The sequence below is a fragment of the Accipiter gentilis genome, chromosome 32 (genome assembly GCF_929443795.1).
Source record: "Accipiter gentilis chromosome 32, bAccGen1.1, whole genome shotgun sequence".
NCBI lineage: Eukaryota > Metazoa > Chordata > Aves > Accipitriformes > Accipitridae > Astur > Astur gentilis.
This window is the reverse complement of record NC_064911.1, coordinates 8,679,171-8,703,555: the sequence shown is the minus strand read 5'-3', so window position 1 is coordinate 8,703,555 and position 24,385 is coordinate 8,679,171. Positions and strand designations below refer to the sequence as shown.

At 43.4% G+C, this 24,385-nt stretch overlaps 1 protein-coding gene across 4 annotated transcripts in view; it reads right to left on the bottom strand.

The window, feature by feature from the left end:
* The window catches only part of UMODL1 (uromodulin like 1), a 76,863-nt gene that overhangs the window by 9,289 nt on the left and 43,189 nt on the right, over positions 1-24,385 (bottom strand). For all 4 annotated transcript variants that reach the window (XM_049835203.1, XM_049835204.1, XM_049835205.1 and 1 more), the window contains 11 exons: positions 23,077-23,189; positions 20,890-21,109; positions 18,271-18,408; positions 17,114-17,848; positions 13,847-13,959; positions 7,039-7,252; positions 5,755-5,892; positions 3,662-4,119; positions 2,848-2,990; positions 1,439-1,675; positions 409-568 (listed from right to left, as the gene is read on the bottom strand). In XM_049835203.1, the coding sequence (XP_049691160.1) occupies positions 409-568; positions 1,439-1,675; positions 2,848-2,990; positions 3,662-4,119; positions 5,755-5,892; positions 7,039-7,252; positions 13,847-13,959; positions 17,114-17,848; positions 18,271-18,408; positions 20,890-21,109; positions 23,077-23,189 (2,669 nt within the window). The remainder of the gene's footprint in view (positions 1-408; positions 569-1,438; positions 1,676-2,847; positions 2,991-3,661; positions 4,120-5,754; positions 5,893-7,038; positions 7,253-13,846; positions 13,960-17,113; positions 17,849-18,270; positions 18,409-20,889; positions 21,110-23,076; positions 23,190-24,385) is intronic.

Below are 24,385 nucleotides of genomic sequence, written 5' to 3'. Positions count from 1 at the left end.
AATTTACTCAGACTTGCTGCTGACACTGCCAATATCTCTTTTTTTGTGAGATGTCCATCCAAGTTGACGTGCTTCTGAACAGCCTATCTCATTATGACTTCTGCTCATTCCCTTCTAGCCACCCCTAAGCAGAGATGAAAGGTTCCGTTCTCAGGTTCCCCAACTTCGATTTCCGCGTTTCTGTGCAAGCTCTGTGCTTTTTAACCACGAGGATGAGGAACAGGAAGAAAGGTGGACACTTCCAAATGGTTGTAGTTCTTCCCCACTCCTCTCTGCTCTCAGCAGACAATGAAGGAAAACTTCAAGAGCTATTTTAAACCCTGTTTGGAAACATTACTCCTTCAATTCCATAGCAGGACTGCATATGGCATGTCAGAGAAAACCAGCATATTGGAGCAAAACACTTACTGTCCTGCAGGTTCTTCCTGGTGTCTCCATACAAATACAAATTTTGCAGTGTAAGTAAACCACAGAATTGTTGACAAAGGAAAAAATTTTCATCTTAAACTGTGCTTTGCTTGAATTCCCATTCTCTAGCAGTGTGGTATATGTATTTGGGATGGGACAACTGAAAAAGAAGAGAAAAAACATACATAGCAGCTAGGTCTATAGAAGGCATGTTGTGGTTATAGCACATAACTCGGGTTTTAAGACTCCTTTAGAAAGTCACAGCCAGACCCTCCGTGAAGCAACTCTCCCCCAGTGCAGGGGTGATAAAGGGCCATTTTCCGCTTTATTCTCACAGTAACCAAATAAAATAGGAGATTCAAGAAGTGGTTGGAGAGTTGGAAAAGAAGGGAAACAGTGACGGAAAGAAGGATTTAAACTTGGCTTCACTAAACGCAAATTGAAAGAACACCATATTGGAAGGAATAGCTTTTCTTACTGAGCAAAAGGACTATCCTGTATTTTAAGGTGGTAGGTGACCCCAAGGAATATGACATGAGGGAGAATATGAGATTAGTGATCCAGACAGGAGCAAACCTCCTCTTTTACCAGAGGCTGCATTAATATTGTGTGTGAGTCACAACACATAGGAATCAACTAACCTATGTCTTCATTGATGAGAGGCACATAAGCTCTTGGTAAAGCTGAACCATGGAGAAATAGATAAACCACACACTTTTCAAATGTTCTTTCACTACTGACTGCCAAACCCACCTATCTCTTCACATCAAAAGTACAATTCCTTTACAAAACTATGGGGAAGACAACCAAACTCAAACAACTACCATATTACCCTTTGAAAACATTTTCTTTTCATACTTACCTTTCTTGTTCAAAGAAGGTGTGACCAGTCAGTCCCAATGCTAAGTGACTGTGTATATGAATGATGAGAACATACATAAAAGGCATTTAAAATATAACACATTAGTAATCAGCACCACTGGAAGATCTAAGGTATGGCACATGCTATTTGCAAGTGGCATTGCTGTACCTGTTGCTGATAAAAACAAATGAGAGGGGATCCACTGAATTATTAGTTGGAGTTGCCCAGCAGTCAGTCAGGACCACCTTGAGCTTGCTGTCTGCTCTCTGGATCCCCACTTCAATCAGTACATCATCACTGGCAGAGATGCTGAAATTTTTTGGTATTGGGGAGTTTCCAATAAACAACTGCATTTCTGTTCTGAAGTGTCCAGATCCATGCAAATCCTCAAAGATCGTGTAAAGTCTGAAACATCAATTAACCTCCTTTAAAGACCACAAATTTGACTGTGTGTTTCTATAAGTCATAAACCAGTGCCTGTTTCTTCACCTCTTGTGCATTTTAGTAGTGAAGAGTTATCCGCAGTCCAGGATGTTAGGACACTGTTCAAGAGGAAAGGGTGAAAATGCATCAAGTTTTTAGTTGGGAAGGTAGGGAGCAGGGAAATGCAAGTGGGAAAACCCAAAGGGTGGAATGTCTTGGCAATACAAATAGAGCAGAGAGAGAGATTTAAGTGGAGCTGAAGGGGAACAAGACTATGAGCTGTCTTAAAGTTGAAAATAAGGAGAGCAAAAGCTTAGTGAAGAAGGGAAGAGCCAAAAAAATTAAGAAGAGACAAATCTGAACACTAAGTGAGGGACATGAGAAAATTATAACGCTAGAGAGAAGGGGCCTGACAAAGACTTTGTGGGGGGATAGAAAGGAAAATACAATGTCTGGAGGGTTAGGAAACAGAAAGTGGATTTGGTGATGATAACTTAAAGCATGGTGCTAGGCAAAAGAGACGAGGTGCAGTTGTACGATGGGAGAACCTTCACCAACAGACCAAAGCTTGTGCTGCCACTTTTTCTGTGAACATGGTTTTGATTTTCTATGAACTGTGGATTTGATTCCATCTTACTTGAAGATGGGGTCTTTCATTAAAAAGTATTTGCATTATATATCTTCTCTTTTTTCCAAGTTGGTCAAATAAGGATTTGTGGGGGTTAAAAACTGCCATCCTCAGCACCCACATAGCAGTCTGCATGCCTACATCAGTTGAAAATGATGTATCCATCATCGCTATGTTCCAAAAGCAGGAAAATAACTGTTATTGCTAAAGGTGATTGCCGAGGAAGGCAAAGAGGAGTCAGGAATTCTAGCTCCCAAACCTGCACCAGTAGCTCCCAAAGGTTTTTCATCTACGGTTTAGCCAGGCAATTGCCAGTCTTGTTGGCTGTTGGATCTATTGACATATTAGATGGAGTAGGAAAGAAGCCCATAGCAGGGATCACCTGAGCACAGGATTCGCAGGATGGCAGACTACTTGGCATAGCAAGTACTGTCACTGGATGCAGCTCAGGTCCCTGGGGATTTTTCTGATGCAGCAGCGCTCAGCCACACAACAGTGTTTGAAAGCAGAGAGACCTGTTACTTACCCTTCTGCAGTGTATCCAGAAGAAGTCAAGAGATCATTTTGAAACACACAGTGAATGGGACTGGCAACTTTTAAATTGTGGATTACTTCCTGAGCAGAAACGTCATTCCGAAGGATGGTTTTCACTACCGTATTAGTCATGTTCTGGAACACAGAAAGAAGAAAGCACAACTTGTGAACTTCAGTCTATCTAGGGACATTACAGAGCTACAGGCTTACCAGCTTCAAGTGCTTAGGAATTCTCCATTCTCCTAGCTGCAAAAATCAGATTAAACCTCTAGTATCTTATTTGCTGTACAATGAGACAAGGAAAACCCACCAGCCTTCCTCCTCTTCCTCAGTCTCTTCCAAAAGGGAATTTCTGTACTTTGGCATGGCCTGAGCATAGTGTTTGGTTTGGGATCCAAAGAGATAGCCATCACCCTTTGTCCCCATTGCTGGTAGCAACTGGGATACTTGTCTAAATATGATAATGAAATTGCTTTTAAGAAAGAGAAGCTTCTGACATCTGCAGAGGGAACCCAGAGAGACATGGGAAGTGGCTCTCAGTTTGGAGAAGCCCTTGAGTTTTGCTGCATGAACCCCAAAGATTCCCCTTCTCTTTCTGGCTTGCCCTCCTCCCCAAACAGTGAGGTAACTTTCTACTCACAGGAAGAGGTTTTCTTTCTCCAAAGAAATTTCTTGAACATTTCAGCAACTAGTAGACTTTACTCCTAACTAAGGATCTGCCATTGTCCCCCTTCTCACCTCACCCCCAAGACAAAAAAAAAAAAAGCTCTGGTGCTTCTTTGCATTTATGGGCTCAGGGGACTTACAGTCTCAACCTCAGTGCCACAGTCGTTCCAGCCTGCCTGCAGCACAACATGAGTGCCGTTGCTGATGCTCACGTTGCAGTGAGGCTCCCCCAGGTACAGGGAGGTTTCTGGGATAGACTCCTGCTGTAAAAATCTCTTCTGGATAGCAAGGACAATCTTCTCGATTTCACAGAACACTCTCACCGCATCTTTAATGGAAACCTCCTGGGCAGGTTTAATGAGGGGGACAGGAGATGCTTGAGGAAAAACGTCGGGAGTTGACACAGGATCCGTGGTGAGAGGTAGCAGCACCGTGCTGGAGAATGTAGTGTCCTCCAGAGCTTTGTGCTCAGCAGTAGAGAAGTCCAGTGAAGCAGGGAAGGAAACATGAGCTGAAGTTTGCAAAGATGTTGCAGGTAAAACTGTGCTGTGTACAGGTTTCTTATCCGTCAGTGTTGCCTCCTGGCTGATAGGAAATGCTGAAGAGTGCCAAAAATAAAGGTACTGTTGTAATTTACAGATTCAAATTGATTTTATAAGGTAAGAGCAAACCCATAGGAAGAAGCTCACAGTTACTGGCAGGAAACCAGCATCTGTTTTTTTAACCCTCTCTACTTACTGCCAAAGCTGTGGCTTTTTTTAACAAAGAGTGCAAGAGATACATAAAGTGCCTGTGAGTAAATCCGAAGTCTTTTATTTCCTGAGAGCTGCAATAATTAGTGTACTCAAGTAAAACACATATATACAGCTTTTGGAAAATCAGTGCTTGCAAGGGATACCCAGCTGTAAGCTGCTCAGCAAGTGTTCGTATTTTTTTGCCTAGTACTGTAGGAGACTGCCCACTTCTGGTTGTGGGGTATAAACAGGAGCAGAGTTTATTAAACCTGGCCCCATTGGTGACCAGTTGGTACCCAAAAGGTATGACCCTCAGCGCTTTGGAAAACCCTTTTTGGGGGAAGTGCAGGACAAACCTCATGTAGCAGACCCACATTGCACATGTGTGTCCTGAGGGATACAGTGAGGAGTTGAGAAATCTTTAATGGTTTCAAGAAGAAAGCATGCAGGGGGAAAGGGGAAGCACAGGTTGAGATCACTGTTTATGTCGACCACCCAACATAAAACCCAGGTTCTGGGGATACCCCATGGCACTTTGCTGGTAGAAAAAACCTAAGTATTCATCCACCACTGGCTTAGAGAGCACTAAGATAATAAATTCCATTTGCAGTAAAACACAAAAGATGTGTCTCATCACACAAAAGTTCTCTTGAATAATTTTAATGGGTTGTACATACAAAGAACATCTATTTCCCAAGCAACATATGAAATCTGTACAGATATAGATATAGATATCCTTTTGGAACTCCCCAGCTTTCGGAAAAGCCCCTAATTAAGAAGTTGCTGATTTGAACATAAGAGGAAGAAAAAGAAAAGCCTGAGCTCTTTCAGCACTGAATGTTCCAAAAGCTTATCATCATAATGCTAAATATCTTGGTTAAACAAAACTGAGGAAAGGTTGGTATCAGTTGACAAATCCTTGTGACTTCAGCCAAAGAGTAGCTTATCACCGTGGTTACAAAAACAAATATAAATTACTGAAGAAGCCTAAAAGAACTTAGGAGCTTAAAGGCCCTTCATATGTCAGCTAACAAATGATTTAAGGAAAGACAGAAGCTAGATGAACTGACTCATACAAAAAAGTAGTTTGTAATACCAACATTTCATCCCTGCTGCCATACAGAGGTCAAACCACCTGCCCAGTGCTTTCTGTTACCTTCTCTATTATCTCTGCTGTCCCCTCTGCTACTGCTAGTAAAAATAAGTAACAATCTTGACAATCCTATCTCATTTTAATGGCAAACATGAGAAAAGAGAATTGTTAAAAGAACCTTACAAAGACAACATTAAATATTAATATAGTAAACTCTCATAGAGTATTACAGTCAGAAATACTTGAAGTAGGCTGCAAGATTTTTCCCATTAGGATCCAGCTGAAAACAACAAACTAAATTCATCCCTGGCAAAATTTCAAGACCTCTGGCAAGTGTGACCATGATCTAGTAACGATTAGAACACCAAGTGTTCCATTAGACATTAGATAATATTTTCTTTTTTACCTTCACAGCTTCTTCCAGGCCTTTCTGGATGCACATCAGCAAATCCTTCATTGCAGCTGCACTGATAAAACCCCAGTGTGTTATGGCATGATGCATCTGGGGAGCAGTCATCTTCTTCGCTTTTGCACTCATCATAATCTGTTGGGTATATTTGAGCAAAAGGCAAAGGTGGAGAGTGTATAAATGAAAATGTGGTGGTTCTGAAACTAGAGCACGGTTGTATCATCATGGTGGGATTACATCTCTCAGGTGTGATACTCTATGTGTCAGACAGCTGCTGGGTCTAGAAGAGCATAAGGATGTACAGCCATAAGTGGGACTCAAAAAGCAGGACTAACCACCTGCTATATGGGGACCTGTCCCTGAAACAAACCATTTTGTTTTAGCACAGGTTCAAAGAGGGCAGGCACTCTACAAAGCACTACCATGAGACAGCCATGATCTTACTAAATAATGGGATATGTAACTTTCCAGATTCACAGCTGTGAGGGTAACAGGCAAAAAGAATGTACAGGACAGACCCTATACATGTTTCTGGAGTCATTTTGCATGAGATTCTAATTGACAGCTTATAACAATATTCTTTGGACAAATATATCCTGTTAAGGATATAGAAATTGTTTTTTTTTTTCAGAGATGACTCATCAACTTGTGAAACAGCATTCAATAGCAGTTAGTCAGGACACTAATGTTTCTTGTTACCAACTAAAATTACATATAAAGGAAAAGAAGTTGCACAATCAGCCGTTGTGCTGGTCTTGGTAAAGTGACAACTTTCATCTGAACTTTCGACACACAGGTATGTGAGGAAAACACATACTCCCAGGCAGAAGAACTCACATGTTCATTTATTTGTTTCTTGGGGTTTCTATCTCATGAAAAATTATCAGTGCAAAGCAGAGGGTAATGTGGTTCAAAATTATTTTAAACAAAGCTAGCTATGTCTGTGTACAGGGACCTGTTTCCACTGGTAGCTTATAAAACCCTCAATTTGTGACCACTGTTTCTAATGTACCTTCTTCTCTATAAAATTAATGCTAGCTATAGACAAAAAGACCAGTTGGTTTTGTCCTATTGGATCAGGAGTACCTCACTTCTTATTTCATCTTTTGATGTTCTCTGAAAAAGTTTATTGGATGGATAAGCAGGAGCAATATAAGGAGAGAGAATGGTTTTTCATCCCTCTGCTTTGCAGATACTTTCACCTCAAAAAATACAGATTAATAAAAGGCTCTATCATCTTTCTAGTTCTGAAGAACTATCGGGATACAAGCTGCTTCTTACCCTTTATGGAGAGACTGCTTTTGTCAATTGTGAAATAGGAGCTGTGTTCAAAGGCATCACGAAAAGTGGTGATGATGTAGTAGATATCCACATCTTCTGCAATCAGTAAATTGAAACTTACCACCGTGCTCCCATTAGTAATACCCGTTATCAACACTTTAATCAGGCTAGCATCCATCTGCTGAAGAACCTCAAGGGGCAGAGATTTATGTACCTGGAGTAAAAACAAAATGCATGTGGAGATGGACAGCTAGAAGCAATTACATTTTAGACTTTGTACACTGTCCAGGAGAGAGCATATGCATTACAATTGTGCTTCATACTCTGGAGGGAAGCAGCAGAAAAATGACCTTTTGCTTTATAACATTTCCACTCTACAGCAGCTGAAGGATGTGGTATATATTTAACCATGAATATTAAACAAGCTAAGCGATTAAGATACCTCGTCTGTCATTTGGCACAGGTCCTTGCCTCTGGTAACAGCAAGGGAGGGAGGAGACTGCAGGGAAGCTCCCATGTTCTGCCTCTCAAAATGCTTCCAGGGAGAGGGGGCAACCCAATTCGAGGAGGAGCTGCCAGTGGAAGTGGAGATGCCTCCTGGCACCCCACACTGCATAGATGTCTCAGAGGGCTCCCTCAGCTCAGGTATGTTACAGCTTAGAGCAGACCACCCTCAAGCCTTTCTTCACAGGTGATTTCGCACCAGAGCCAAACAAATAATACCTCTTTTTAAATGCCCAGACCAGGGTAGGGAAAACAGAAAGGTGTTTCTTTTCATCAGCACTGCCACACAGTTCAACCTCCTGTCAAGCTAGTCTTCAGTTTGATTTCAGAAATATTTCATTAAAATCTTCCCTGAGGAGTATCGTATTATTTTTGCAAATTCTGACTGTCATCAGGGCACACAGCCCTGGCTTATGGTCCCCTTCAAGAGTCCAAGAGCCAGGCTAGGAAGTGGCTCCACACTATTTTGAATAGGAACAGTCACCCTCAAAGTATTGCAGCACCAAATTGCAGCTGAACTTAGGTCAGTCTAGAGAAATCAATAAAATAAACATTCACAGTCTGTACGCAGTAACCTTGGACTTCACTAGTGGCCTAAGAAAGAAAATGCCACCTTTTTCAAAGCACGCTGACCCTTAGTCATGATAGCCCCAGAAGCTGCCTCCTTTACCACACTGGAGAGCAGGACGGTCAGGTTTCTGTGGGATGGGAAAACACAGCCCTGTGTGGGGCTTGGCATCAGCTGGGCTGCTCAGTCTCTCCACTGCCCAGCTCAGATGGAGCCACCAACCCCTCTCAAAGAGATAAACAGACTGGAGCTGTATGTTTGACCTCTTCCCTTTCCACCATCCAAGGCTGGGTACCTCTGGAGGGCAGCCACCCATGGGAACATCTCCTCCTCCTCCCACAGGAGAGCAGTCCACGGGGTAGGGCACCTGGACATACGCAGGAGCCCTGGGGGGGACATACAACAGCATTTGTGTTTCCAGCACCATTCTCCTTCATCTCCAGGCCCATCACCAGCCACAGGAGGAGCAGACACAGGTCAGATGGTATCATTTCACGGGACCAACCCCAGACAAGACACAAGGCTAATATTAATTCAGCTTTAAAGGACATGTTGAGAAAATATTATACACAGAAATACAGCCTTTTTCTGAGAAACTAGCCACAAAGAGAGACCAGTAAACATCCACAAGTTCTCCCTTTAGTCCTTCTCCTCTAGTCACCTAGATAAGGGGCCCGATAAGACAGCACTGGACTCCCTGCCTACCTGCATGTCCCAAGGGAAAGCAAGGCACACACATGCACAGAGCTTTGCATGCCAGGTCTTCCCCCAGCGTATAACCACAATGCAGGTAGAGTGCATACCTGAAGACCAGATGCCAGGGTAAACCCAGGCTGTGTGATACCATCCATCAATGTCCTGAATTTTTCCATTAGAATTGTATATTTTCTTCTCTCCCTTTCTCCAGGAGACGCTCACAGATCCTCTGTGTCTCCTAATATCTCTTACCTATGTCTGGGAAATCTTTTTACTTTCTTCCACACTTACTTACAAATAGAAAGTACAGCAACAGAAAGCACGGGACATAACTTTCAAGCCTGCATCAGGCAGGTAGTACAGGTTGTTCTGAGCTATTGATGTTAAAATTGCACTTAAAAACTGCCAGCAACAGTACAACAGGAGACTGTCCACAGTAGAAGAGCAGCTCCCAGCAGCACGTGAAGGACAAACCCCATGCCATCTATGTCAACCCTCCTGAGCCTGGGATACACAGAGCTGCCTTGTACTTAGCAGCCACTAGCTTCAATGCAGGACACAGAGAGACGGAAACACCTAAATTTTTGTGATTTCTCTACATACTTGCTCTTTGCCTTTACCGTTCTATGGCTGTCAGGCTCCCAGGAGGTGCCAGCAGAGAGAAAGGCACAGAGCAGCAGAGCAATCACATCGTAAAGGCCAGATGAGCCACACTTGGCCCAGGAGAGAGCTGGCACGTAGCTGCCCTGCACAGGAGAGTCACTTCTCTTTCCCAGCACCTTGCTTTGCTTTAGGCCCTCTCTTTAGTGTACATCACTCACTTCCTTCCCTAGCTCAAATTTCCAGAGAATTAAGGGGGCAGGTGGAGGCTACGCTGCAGTCACCTCCAACCCTTTCTTCCCCTACACGTCTTCTGCAGGAAATATCTGGAGCAGCAGAGCTGGATTTCAGCCATGAGTTTAAGGCAGAGCTTATGTCTGTGGTGTAATGCTCAGGGCTGCAGGCAGTGACTCCTACCAGAGAAAGCCTAGGGAAGAGGCAAGGCAAGGGTCAGCGGTGGGAGCCAACAGGAGAAGCAGCCTTGTTTCTCTTGCACCCACACACAGAGCTGGTGTATTTTGTGCTGGGTTCTCCCAGGTGATCACAGCTTTTGCACAGCTGTGTGCCAAGCCTGACTTACCTGTCTGCTGTGTGTTATCCAGCCCTGACTGACTTGCCTGCTATGTAGTATCCAGCCCTGCAGACAGCCCCAGATTTTGCAGGCACGCTGCAGCCTTTTTCTGAGTCGTCAGAGCTGATGTGTGTTGCATGCACTCCGTGGCAAGGTAACATTGCACGGAGCAAAACCCCTGCGTGCAGCTGGAAAGCGCTCCCACATGCCTGGAAGTCCCACACAGCAAACCTTGCAGTGCCTCATGGGGCACGCAGGCAGAGCCGGGAGGATGGAAAGAGCTAACTTCCCTACAAAAGCCTGGGCAGACCGTAGGCTGTCTTTGTCAGCCCCCAAATCTCCCGTTTCACCAAGCCAGGGGGATTTTGGGCCCCTTCTCCTCTCTCTTTCTGCTGTTTCGCAAGCATGTACTGAAAAGTTGGAGGTTAGCCCTAAGTCCTCATCTTTCATAGTTTCTGACTGAACTTCTGGACGTTAAATATGCACACCTGGGACATCCTTTTAGCCCATCTCTGATTTCACCTGTATTTCCTTCTCATCTAACCTGAAGATTTTATTTTATAGGTGCTTCTTTTTACCTAAGGCTTGGGAAATTTTTTTTGTCTGTTTTTTGTTTGTTGATTTTGTTTCCATCCTTATTCGTATTTTTCCTTGCAAAGCAGGTCTCGGAGCTTGAAAAGTGTCAAGGGACATTCATGGTATTTGTATTTAGCCACTAGGTGACACTAAAAAACCCTTTATCCAGAAGGCTACATGATTTCACAACAGGTACCACACCCTAGGTTACCAAAATAATGGTTGATGAACTGGGGCTAGAAAAAAAGGAAAAGAAAGACTGAATTTTTCAGAAGGAAATATTCAATATATAATACCCTTGAGTATAAGGTTTTCTTACTAGGCAAATAAATTATCTTGGGATCCATCATTGTATCTACAATTTCTGTTGCACACAAAGGAAACAGGAGCAATGCCAGACCAGGAGAAATCAGTATGCCAGAAGAAGAGTCATGAGAAAAAGAGAGAACATGAGCAAAATTAACACCAGCAACGAGGGAAAGTAATTTCCTTTGCTCAGGCAAGAAAAACAGGAGGCAGATAAAGTCACAGCCAGATGGAAGCCACACTAAAACCAATTTAACAGGATGGAAAAGACCAATAGGTTTTTTGAGCAATAGGAAAGTGGCAGACCCAGGCAGCCAGGCTCACCCCACGGATGGCTGTGGCATGTTTGGTGGGTTTTCTGGGACCACCCATCCATAGGTCCTAGGCAAAATGTCAGCAGCTCTTTGGAGATATTGTGGGTACCTGCACAGGAGCCTGCACAGCCGGCAGAGCAGGGAATGCACTGGCGGTCTGGAAACTGGGCAATAAGTAAGTAAAAGGTACATTAAATTGAACAATCCTGCATGAAGCCTGTTTTTTCACTCAAAGAGAAAAAAACCCTCCTCACTGTCCGTGCTTTGGCTGCACGTTCAGAGAGAAGGTACTAGAGCACATATCTGCCCAGCCACCACGACCAGCAGCTTTAAGCATGTCCCAAATTGCGGATAAACTCAAATTACCAAAAGGGGTAAAATTACACTGGAATAAGAAACTGCCTTAATCCCTGTATCAAGACTCATTCCACATTCTGATAGCTTTAACTGCTATCATTTTAAGTGCATTAAGCTACATCAAACAAAGGCTATGTCACTTCCAAATGAGGGGGTCACCTTGATAAGGCAGTATCATTTATCAGTTTCACACTTTTTGTCACTCAGTTAAGTTTAAGACACCCAAATTCAAAACAACCTTTCCACTCAGAAATTTAATGCACCTCAGTGAATGCATTTTCAATTCAAACCTTTTGTTTTCCTGATTCATTTTCTTGAGGACAAGCCCTAGCTGCCATGATATTCTTATTGGCTCTTGCAAAAGACAGGCTGAGCAAAACCCAAGAAGACCAAAATACTCTCTTGCCCTTAGCTGTGTTGGTTTTCAGTTGCATTGCAAGGAGGATGGTGAAATGAGTCTGGACAATGACAATGCAAGTTGACACATCAAGTTTTTACTTCATTCTTATCTACATATTATTTAATGGAGAGTATTTCCATTTGCTGTGCTGCCAATTTAACCACATGGCATTTAAGTGCTGGGGCAGCTCTATGCTAAAGAGCATTATACATATTAGGATTTTTAAATCCTCTGAATTGTAGATGGTGACTCCAAAGAGGTTTAAAACAAAATCTCTGGCAAAGTTTATTTAACTGGAAGCTGGTAGTGGTTTTAAAGTCCATGAAACTTCCTTCACTTACTTTAAAGCATCAATTTCTAGCCCTTATAACCTGAAAAGAATATATGCAGATCTTTCTATTTTCCTAAACTTCCTTTTCTTTGGCATCTAGAAACACAACGCTTATATTAAAAGACAATATATTTTGCCATATGCAGTAGCCTATATACAGTGGCTCAGCGGCAGATGGAATCAACACTAACACATCTCGCCAGCTGATCCACAAAACCAGTGCGCTGGAAAAAGGAGTTAGTTCCTTATAATCATAAGTGACTGTTTTCTGCCTGAAACTTTGAGAACCGGGTAAAACTGACACAAAACTTACTGTAGTTCCTTTATGCAATCGTTTTATAAATTTTCCAAATATATTTGTATCCATGATTTTCTGAACTAAGGTATCTGACTGAATGAAGAAAATATATTCATTTTAGTCCATTTTAATAGAATGCTATTCCAAAATAGCCTCAGGCAGAGAGTGATGCTGAATGAGTGTGAGGTCAGTGGAGAATTGCTCCCCTTTCACTTTGCTAACCACGTCACTCTCATTTTGTGACTGTTTTTCTGATGTGACAGCTTGGAGCCAAAACAAGTCTAAGGAAGCTGTGCTCTGCTAACACATCCAGAAAGGTGCAAACCGGTAACAACCAGTGGGAAACTTATTCGATATCCAAGAAAACGTCATGCACAGCTAAAGGGATCACGCTTTTCCGTCCTTGCAGTCGTCTCTAACCCCACGCTGGCCTGACCTCTGCCCAAACACACGCTGCTGTCACTGCATCTGCTGCGGACAGCTGTATTTCGTGACAGGTTGTAACTCTGTACATGGTGAGAGTCTGGGGAGGCCTCTGCAGGATTTGAAAATTCATACGATTGTCAGCAATGGATTTATCGTCATAGTTTTCAAGGCCTCTAACAACACGGACAGTTAAGGGGAGATAAGAAAGGCAATAACGCAGCCCAGCATAACCAGCCTTTTTCCAAGCACAGGTGTGTTTGAGGAAACACCAGCAGGAACAAACTTCTGATAAATCAACTAAGAAATTAGCAGAGTGATACGGTCAAAGGCAATGCCTGAGAATTATGAGAGCATTAAAGGCGCAACTGATATTACAGTGTGCTTTGATACCCTGTGCTCTAATTAGAAGTAAGGGCAGAGGTGACTTATCAAGAAACTACTCCCTTTCCAGATACAGGGCTACAAAACCAAGGATAACTATAAGAAATGTCAGCCATAAGGTACTATCACAAAGGGTAATAACAATCATGGTTTATTAATATACTGCTGTGCAGGACAAGGATATGAGAGCACTTTGCAAATATCTATTAACTTTCCACCGCACCGTTGGAGGAGAACAATAAGCCAGTATAACCATGTATGAGAAGCAGAGGAAATGGAGGCACCAGAGAATCCCCAAATCCTGATCTCCCTCTAAATCACAGCTGCACCCTCATCCTGCAGTCTCAGACAGCCAGGGGATCTCAGACCTTACGGATGGGTCAAGGGACGCACATGTGGCATACAGCCTTCATGGGAAAAAGATCGTATGCGCGATTTCATTGAGACTGGTAACAGGTCATGTCCTTCTTAGCCACTTACTTCATCAAGAAAGAGCTGTGCAAAGGTTTGGTATTCCTCACTGCTCGTATTGCTAAAGCCCAGGGAGTATTTCACATTTGTTATCCGTACTGTGCCACTAAGTTTCTGGACAGCTGCAAAGTAAGAAAAAGACAATTTAAATGTGTGTTCCGTGGACTGTAATCCATGGACAAGTGTGTGACAGTCACTGGCATGCCTGGCCACATGGAGTATGCATCAACTCATAACAGCAGAAAGCCAGACCTCTGAAATGTAGCCAAAACCCCAAATGCCTAAACATAGGCATCCAGCACCTTAGTCTGCCCTCTCTGACCCCCAGATGACTCTCATAAGGGCACTGACCTCCTGTAGGTCTTATATCTGCCAGCTCTGTCTTGGATGCTCCGGGGCATCTGAAATATTGCTCCATGGCTATGTTCAGGCACCTGAATTGCTCTCCTAGACTCAGCTAGCTGTCCCAGCTCCCTCTACACGCAATGAGGTGACAGCAGTCCCTCCAGAGGGCAAATCACTGCAGCACCAAGGTCCTCCCTCCACCCTCAGAGGAAGGCTAGACAGCTGCCTGAGATTAAACATCTACATTTTAGACAGCTATTGTAAGATAAGATGAACCCCAACAGAGTGTATGCTTCCTCCCTGAAGTTGTATCTGCTGAATCACATTAAGGTAGTCTCAAATGTCTTCTTAGGTTATTTCTCAATATCACTGGTTTTGACATTGTTACTACAGACACTGAAGGTGATCACAAGCAGGAGAGAAAGGGCTTCTCAAGACATGATTCATACCCCTAGCATCCTTTTACTGACTTGCCAGGCAAGCTGACTGCCATCACCCTATACTGTGACCATTGCCAGCCAGTTGTCTTCATGCTGCCTTCCAGCTGCTAACAGAACATCACTCCTAGCATACCAAGATCTAGTGTTTCAACATTTTATATAAATATAGGATAGCCTTCACCAAAGACTTCAAGAACTCTCTCATCTGGCTAAGGCTTCAGTTTAAAATTGTTTCTGAATCAAGTTACCAGTCTTTACTTTCTGATGTACCAGCTTGCTTTCTTCCTTACACACATCTGTCCTGATTTCAACAGTATATAAGGCACCAGGTTCCAGCTCTGAGACTGTCAGACTCCTATACTGAGTTTTAGCCTCCCACATTAGCTTCTTTTTCTGAAGCAGCAAGAATTGAAAAGCAGGGCTCTACATAAACTCTGTGGACCATGTTACATCAAAGTTGGTTCTAGTCATATTGGGGATAATAATCTTTTGAACTGGGACAGATAATAGAGGAAAAGAAATAGTCATCAAGTAAAGCTTTGGAAGGGAATGGAGAAAGTCGTGCCCACTTAAAGCAAGCCACCAAAGCAGGCTTCCTTTATCCCAGCATACTTTTGATCCCAAAGGAACTCTCACCACCAGACAGATCAAAGGATTTGGGCTTGCTTTTTGCTATGGGCTCTCCTGTCACGTGAGCCTAGGTACTTAGGAGATAAACCCCATTCAGTTATCTGATGGTGAGAAGGGAAAATGTTCTGAACAATTTTCAAGCAAACAAAAAAAAATCAGTATTTAAAAGACATGACAGGCGATGAAGCGTTGGCTGAGGCTGACCCTCCGGGTCAGAGACGTTGCCACAAGGAGGAGCTATATATTAAACTTCACCAAACACGGATTTTTGCCCTCTGAATTTCCTGCCCCGGGCTAGTGAGTTACCACTTTGGTGGCTCTTCCTCTTGTTCCCCAGGCATAATCCCTTCACAAGCTTCTTTCCCAGCAAAAGCACTTGGCTGAATATTTGATTCATCAGGAGAAAAAAACAAGCTTTTATAAACCGAACTTGTTTGTGTAGAATTCTTCAATTTGTTTTCCAGCTGGAAGAAAACGACCTTTGCTATTTTTGTCAGTTAAAATTAGCTATTTTGATATTTTTTTAAAAATGAACATTTTTTGTTTTAATTTAAAAGAAAAAAAAAACCAAACCCCACATTTTTTTAACTCTTCCCTGCATTGAAAGGGGGTATGGGGAACACAAAGCAAAGCAGTAAATGGAGCTTTTCCATTCAGGTCAACATGTTGTTTGGTCCAAAGTTATTTGTTTCCTCCATTTGGCCACCGAGGTCCCAAATCAGTTATTTGCCCAGCTCTGTTCCCAGGTCTCACCCATGCCAGAAAGAGCGAAGGACACAACATGAAGATGAGAGAAGACAAAAGCTGAACAAGGGCATCAGCATGGCAGCCCAGAGCTTAGCAGGAGTGGAGAAGTGGACACTGTGGCACTGGTGATCAGGACTGGTGGTACAAGAGAGGCTGGAGAAGCAGCAGAGCTGGCCTTACACAGCTGAAAAAGAGGTTTACCAGGGAGAAAGGAATGAGGGAGAACAAGAAGTAGGGCTGGATGAGAGGAGACCCCCCAGGAACGGGAGACCATAGGGGAGGGGAAGAGAAAACAGCAGAGGGGAGCGCAGTTTGGGATTGGAGAGATACGGACGGCATGAGAGGCACAATAAAGACAAGCAGAAACAAAACTGAAATAGGTATCACTTCCTAACACACTAAAGAAAAATACATTTAGTGATGGGCAGAGACAGTAGCATTCATATCCCAAACAAAACTGTAATTTAAAGACCAAATCTGACTCTAACCTTGAAATATGATTCAGCTCCAATTAATAGAAAAATCCCCCAATTAGCTCCAATACATCTGCCCAAACCCAAGTAGATTAAGCCCTCCCTGCCAGCCTAGTTACTCTCAATTACAGCTCTTGAAAAAGTGGCTTACAGGTTTCCATACAGCTCCTGCCCCACAGGGGATTTGCAGGGCTGTGCCTAATCCATCCTCCGCTGAGAGGAAGAGGAAGGCAGGTCGTTTGCCTTCCCAGGTCTCTCAGGTGATTCCATAGGCGACCGCTGCTGCTGCAGTACCCTGGTGCCAGAGCATGCAGGAGAAACCAAGATGTGCGGCAAAGGGACAAGCAGCATATGTTTTGATGAGCCACACTCAGTGCACTGCATGATTTGAGATGAAGAAATGTAACATCGACAAAGCTAACTGCCAAATTACCAGGAAAAGAAATTATTTTGACATGCTGATTTAGGAAAAAAGTGCCAATTCCTGCAAGAAAATAATTTTGACACAGAAAAACTAGTTTCAGATGCCTTCATCCCAGACCACTGATTCCAACTGTGTATCTTTCCCAACTCTGAGTGAGGTTTGCTTCTCGTGCAGCCAAATTACCACGCGTGCAGGCCCCCGCCGAACGCATACTCACTGCGGTCCATGGCTGGGCCTGGCGTCAGGCTGGGAGCTGGAGAGACTCCTGGCGAAGCTGGTGATCCCAGGCCTCCAGCGTATTTCTCAGACCAAGAGCTGTTCTCTCTTCTCATCGCTACGTGCTCTCTAAGAGTGACATTGAGAGGAGGAACGCCAGCATCCCCTGTGGCCAGCAGAGCTCTGCCGGGGCCACCTTGAGAGTTGGCTTCAGGCACACCAAAAGCTGTGTGACTTCTGGTGGCAGCAGAGGCTGTTTGGTTTGGAAACACCAGCAATGGCGAACTGAGTTGCTCTTGCCCGGCTGTGCCCGTGGGCCCACTTGTGAGAGCAGCCGCTGGCTGCTGTGCACCGGGGGAAGCCTCTGCCACGGAGCTTTGCTGCGATGGATTTACGGCCGCCTGCCGCTCTGCGCTGATGGCCAGTTCCTTGCTGGCTGAGACCCCCGTGGCCGTGGGGCTGTGGTCCCTGAGGAAGCCTGTCTGTGGTGCCAGGCCTTTTTTCCAAGGGGCTGGAGGAGCGCTGGTGGGAGAATGACTGTGGGGTGCTTGCTGGTCACCCAGGGTCAGTGCAGCAGGGAGGTGATCGGCGGTGCTCATCTTGGAGCCTACAGCAGCCGCCATCTTGGTGGTGGCTGGGGAAGCAGGGCCTGCAGGGCTTACTTCTTCAGCAGGAAACTCTGTGCTGTTCGTTATTTCAGGAGCCACCGTTTCGGTGAGAGGGTCCACAATCTCACCTGCAACACAGCAAACACACGTTGAAATGGGACCTCAAAGTGGGTGAGGAGGCACCAGGGTCTGGCCTGAAAATGGGACTGAGACCACTCAGCCACGCGTAATAGCATTACAGAAACATGTCTTGGATATTTCATTAACACATGATTTTTGTGGTGCTGAATCTGGTTTACGCCTATACAAAGAAGCATATTTGATTCCTGGGTCTCCTTTTCTGGTTCTCAGGCCGTGGATCATTACAGTGGGAGGAAATTAGCCCCAGACATACCAAAAGAGGAGAAAGTACGCCTCACGTACTACAAAGGTGCATCTATATATACATTGTTTGCTATAAAAACAGGTGCAATAAAAGCAGAGGTGAAAACCCACACCCTATTCCAACCTTTCATGGCAACAGGAAACTACATGCCAGTCTTTTGCTCACCCTCACAGTTTCTTCCAGGTCGGGATGGATTGGTATCCATGGTTGTCTTGCATCTGCACAGGTAGGAGCCCATCAAATTGATACACTCAGCAAACACAGAGCAGTCATTCTCGGCATGAGAAGCACATTCATCCCAGTCTGTAAGACCAAAACCAGAACATCCGTCAGATAGCCTCCCTTCTGGCTGCATTAAACTAGAAACAATCATAAAGTAGTCCTTTCTTCAGTTTTTGAACTTATGAATGTGGTCTTTTTTCATCATTTATCTGACAGCCAAGCTCTGAGTGATGCAGAACGCTATCTGTGTTGTTATTCTCTCACATAAAAATCAACCTTTGCCCTTGTACTCTGAAAAGTATTTTCTCCAGGTAAAGATTTTTTTAACAATTTTTTTTAGAAGTAAACACTTGAAGTGAAAAAAATATTGTATGTCTGTACTATAGCTATATCAAAAGCATATATTATACCAAATTCTGCATACAGTACCTCCAGATACATCAGGTAATGAATAGATCTGTTACCACTAGCTACCAGTAGATAGAATATTAAATAGAGACTTAATCCAAATAATCTTCTGCTTCAAATAAAAGGTAAATGCAAGTAACTCCCACGGGAAGCACTCTTCAGTTCTTAACAGAGGAAGTGCTAAGGGCAAAAACTCTTTTTATGAAAGATTTCTTCTCAAAGGTAATACTGTAAAACTATGCCCCCCTTTCTGGTAGTGTCAGAAAAGAGATCCTGGTTCATCAATGCATTAATATGCTCTAAGGGTGTTCCTTCTGTCTAATTTCAGCTCCTCTGAATCAATTAGAGATGCTTCTTTCATGGAGTTACAGACCTATTTTATTGCCAAGTCTCTTCACTCTTGAGGGATTTAGATCTGGTGTCTTATATTACCGTTCACACCCTGTTCCAGCAAACATGCAAAGGCCGAGTTAATGCTTTGGACACGAATAATCTTGGTGAATCCCATGTGATCCCTCCCTGTGTGCACTCCCTTGTGCATACACCTTCACTGCCTCAGGGCCGTAAGTGTGGGAGAGCTGAAAACTAGACTGAAAACTGCGTCTCGGGACAAATAATTCTGATCAGAGGCTAGAAAATTGTTTTGAACAATGCATTATCGTAAGTGCTTGTTCTGCAAACATGCAGACATTAATCACTGTGATTATTTCTCTGAAACAAAGTCCCATTCTAGAACTTAATAATTTATGAATCTTCAAAGAGAGATGCAATTGTTCCACCCCCTTCAGTTGTGCTATCCCTTCTGACTCGTCACTGTTGCTGTTTCAAAGTTGAATTCCCTGCTCTGCCACTGTCATTAAACCAGGCATCTAGCCTTTTGGTGGCCAGGCTCCACAGAGGATCCAGGTGGCATTGCTCCACTGGTGCAAGAGGATCTGTGCGGGCTTACTGTCAAAGGGCATGTCCCAGGTCTCTTGGGGGCCAGGAAGCAAAACAGCCCATTATAGAAATCTTTTCTTCGTGTGCTTCACTCCTCTGCCTTATTTTCCACATTTGACTCTAGGAAATTTGTGTCAAACAAATGCTTGTTTGGGCAGAGCTAAGAAATAGACCCCTTTGCTCTACTCCTAAAGAGGAGTTGGCTAATGCTCCTGGCTAAGAGTGGTGCTACTGGAAGCCACCTGGTTTTCTGCTATTAAAGTAACAGTCCAGAGCTATTGCCTTCTTCCTTCCCACCCTTTCGGTCCCAGGATCAATAACATTTGTAAAGTATTTGTAAAGTATTTTGGCAAGACACATCAGCATCTTGCAAGTCAGTATCTGCTACCACTGTGACATTTGTAGACTTCAGGTGCAATTTGTCTTTCCTGGTTTTTTTCCTGTCCTGTTCTCCTTAACCTCCATATGCTTCACAACTCCAAAGGGAATTTTCCCTGATCACAGCAAATGAGCTTTTAAGGGCTCAATACACTGGAAGAGAATAACCCATTCTGTCGGCTTTGGCAACTTTCTGAACACTAACTGGCTCTGCCAGCTGGGAAACCTGAAGCCAGAACTTAGCCCTTTGAAGACAAAAATGGTGATTACTGAAGATCAAACAAAGGCCTGGTTTAACATAAATTCCATGCGTGTTTCTTTAGTCCTTTTCACTGACAGGACCCTTGGGAACTTCTCTGGCTGGATTTCTGTAGTGAAGATGCTAGATTTCTTTTCTTAAACCCTGGGCCAAATGCAGCCCCAGCAGCCTTGAAGCACAAAACTGTTTAGAGGGCATGTGTATCCAAAGGCTACAAATATTCCACAGTAACCCCATCTGCAATTCAATTCAAGAAAGATATTGCAAACTTCCAAATTCTCACAAAGAGGAGACGGAGGAAAATTAATAGGGAAACCAAGGGCTCCACTCCTCCTTAAACACAGTGGAGGGAAGCTGTACCTGTAGGTACCTGGGGACAGCCAATGCTCCTTCGTCCAGTCCCTTCTGGGCTTATGGATAAAAGCCCATGGAAGAGTTCTTAAGTCATGGTTTTCCCTCCAACAAACCACATACTTGGTCTCTCTATAAAGTACCTTTTGTGAAGAATGCTGGTAATACTGTGTGTCATCAGAACACAAATGCTGTATTCTTGTTTGAAAAAAAATAATAAAAATTACCTTCCACTGCAGTGTTTTGCTGATCCACCAAAAGCACAGAGCCATTGTGCAGGTAAGAAAGCACTGGGGCAAATGTAGAGGCATCAACTGGAAACTCGGGATCCTGCACAGTGATTCTGAGCCTCACAATGATGCTTCCAGCTTGCAGGGATTCAGTCTGCACTTTCAGCTTCCCAGATTTGTATAAAGCAGAAATGTTGGGTGGAAATGAATTTTCAAGCTGAGCGAAGGGACAGAAGCATCGACAGTTAGGAACCCAACAGGAACAGTTCCTTTTAAAACTGAACTATGGCAGTACCATTTTAAAGATTTATATATGCACAACATAGAAAATGTTGTAAAAAGAAAAGTTTCAAAGTGTTTCAGGAATCTTACTTTTCAGAGATTACTGAGGCACAGAGAAGTGTGAGTCTCCTTGGTGCAGCTAGGTACCCGTACAAATGGTACCCATCTGACCACTGGTCCTACAAACCAAATTTAATTTTGGCTCAAGAGATCAAAATTCCTTCTGCCCCTGTTTGATTTTTGACTACTAGCAGCTAGCAGTCCCCCAGGCAGTACCCAGGCAGACTTAGCATCAGCCAGAGGCCAGTCCCAAGAGGCAATCTGAATGTGACCACCGTACTTTGGAAGACCCAACCACATGGGTACAGGATGGTTTGTGCCAGTTGGTGTCAGTGCCAGAGAATGGTTCAGGAAATGTTTCATTTACAAGTATGGGCATAGCTTTAGCTCCCAGCAATTATTTGAAACTCACCAGTCCAAGTCCAGCCTGCAGCTGAGTCCAATGACAAAGAAATCTCAGGATGAGACAAGAAAAATGGGGATGGGTGACTTCAAGAAAATGTGTTTGAGACAGCCCAGTTTCAAGGCAGTATCACAATTGCGCCATGGTTGATTACCAATCCGGTAAGTAGACACATCAGTTGAACAAACGGTGTTACTCTGAACATTAAAGCTGGCATACTGATGTTCAATATTTGAGCTGTGCAGGAGTTGGCAGTTTCACCTTACATCTATAGAAGGCATCTCCATGCTCGAGCCTTTTGTTCCTACATCCACCTCAAAGTATGCCTCTGAGCACACAGTGCAGCACCATAAATCAACACAGCTTTCCTCCTGTTCAGCCAGAGTTTGCTCCAAAAATTCCTACAAACAAGCTGTTTAACTAGTCTAAGTTCAGATCAGGGTGAGGAGGCAAGAAAAAGAGAGGAGAGAGGAAGTGAGAGGGGGATGTCGTGCTCCCAAACACCCAAGGATGCAGAAGCAACACAGATGGGCAATGCTCCTTTTCCTTCCCAACCTCATGATGCCAGTTAGGTCTGCATTAGTCTCAGAGAAGATTCACTGACAAAAGTCCTCCTGCACAGCAGAAGCAAACAATTTGCACCTATTGGAAATAAAACCATGTCAGGAAGTTTAACTTGCTGTTTCTCATGAGCAAATGCCTCTTCTGTGCTGCCTTTGAAGGTATAGCTCCATATTTATTTTTTTTCCTTGGCTTTATATTCACATATGTTTATGAGTCCCCCCTTGTTTTGGGAAAGTCTCGTTTTGGATGGAGATCCCAATTCTTTTTTATGGGCCCTGCTCTCTTACAGCAAAACTATGAGATATTGCGGCATCTGAAATGTTCCCCCTGTTTGGGAAGCTGAGAGCTAGTAATAGACTTCATGACTCAAGTTTTGTTTATGGCTGATTACACCTGAGCATGGACAGTGGCTATATGTGTGCATCATGCAATGAATGGGGCTGGAGAAGAAAGCCTCACCCAGTCACTTTTCCTTAAAGAAGAGCGAGCTCTGAGAGCAGTCAGACATTTATTGGGAAGACAGTGCTGAAATGAATGCCAGCAATGTCATTTCAATAATCCATTAAAAAGCCTGAAGTCAATTCAGTGTGAGTTTATTGCCAAACTAAAGATCCAAGGAATGAAGTCCCTGTTGCATGCCTGCATTTTTAATTCCTTTACTCTTCTGTAGGGGAAAATTCTCATTGGCTCCATTGCTAATAAGGCCAAGGGCTTGATGTGTCTAGTCAATTGAATTTTGTTTTAATTATTAAGAAAGGTCACAGGAAACAGTATGATGATTTTCAAGGGTTATTTCAGCCAGGCATAAAATCCTCTATTACATTAAATAAATCTTAATTAAAAAAAAATATTACCCACAGATATTTTAGCATTACCTCTGTAAGCAACAGTCTTGAAAATTCTTCATAAGCTGAGCTGCTGGCATTATGGAAATCATCAGTGAAGTTGTAGTTGAGAATCCTTACAGTAACACCAAATATCTTGGCCTCTGTAGGATACAATATTAAAATACACAGTGACAAAGTGGAAGAGGAAAGGATTCAGTCAAAAATGACGTACCCAGACCAAAATCTCAGATGATGGAGGGAAAAGGAGGAGAAGGTTGAGAGAGTTTGTTATTAAACCAAGAAAATAAAGCCAATATTCTGCTACAAGCTTCCTATACACTGAGGAGATGCACTGACATCAGGACAATAAAGATATTTCAGTGCTTGATTACAACTGCATGAGAACTGGGTATACACATATCCTTGTGGACCTGACCCTACATAACTCCTGCATTTGAGTTACACCAGGGTTGAATCACCTGTGAGCTCATCTCTGGTCCACCAGTCACAATTATTATTTTTTTTCCTGATCTTGGTAGCATGGATAGTAAATATATTCTTAAACTGAAAATAATAACAAAAAAACAGTGCATGCCACTTCTGTGTCTGGTAAGCCCTGACAGATAATGTACAGAGCATGTGAGCCAAAACCAAGAGCTAAAGAATCTATAACCACTTTAACCTGTATAAACAATCTGAGGCTGTTACTCTTTGGACTGACCTTTGGAAAACTTTTCTTTTTCTCAAGGGCTGCAACTTTATAATCTGAAGTTCAGCCCCCTCTTTCCATAACCACTAGACCTCCTACTTTCCTGCTACAAAGGGAGTAATTTCCTTCTGACCCAAACTGGAGTCATCCTTCGTCTGATCAAAGGGAAGGCTCTTACGGATAAACATAAACAGCAGCATTCTCACTGTGGCCAGTATTACATAGTTCACTGCCTGCTTTTTGAAGAAAATGGGGAGACATTGATTTCTTTATTTGCATGAAGGCTTAGGAAATAATTTAAGGATAATGGAAAAGCAAAATTATCTTTGATCAACCTACTAGGGTCACAGGGAGCTAGCATCCCTAGCTAATTGAACAAAATTATGCAGGTATTCTGCAAGCTTTCTTACACAGCCCTTGTTATTCCCTTTAATCCTGGTCACTCACAAATATTCAGCTGAATCTGGCCTTCCCCTGGGAACTCTTGTTAGCTCAGCTGAGCCCTTGACAAACCAGTTGACTGGATTTCTCAATGGCCACAGCCATCAACCAGGAAAAATGGGGCCTAATGGGAGATGGGCAGCAGCAGAATGCAGTGCCAGGCACAAAAAAAACCCAAACAAAACAGTATTCTAGCTTAGCCTGATA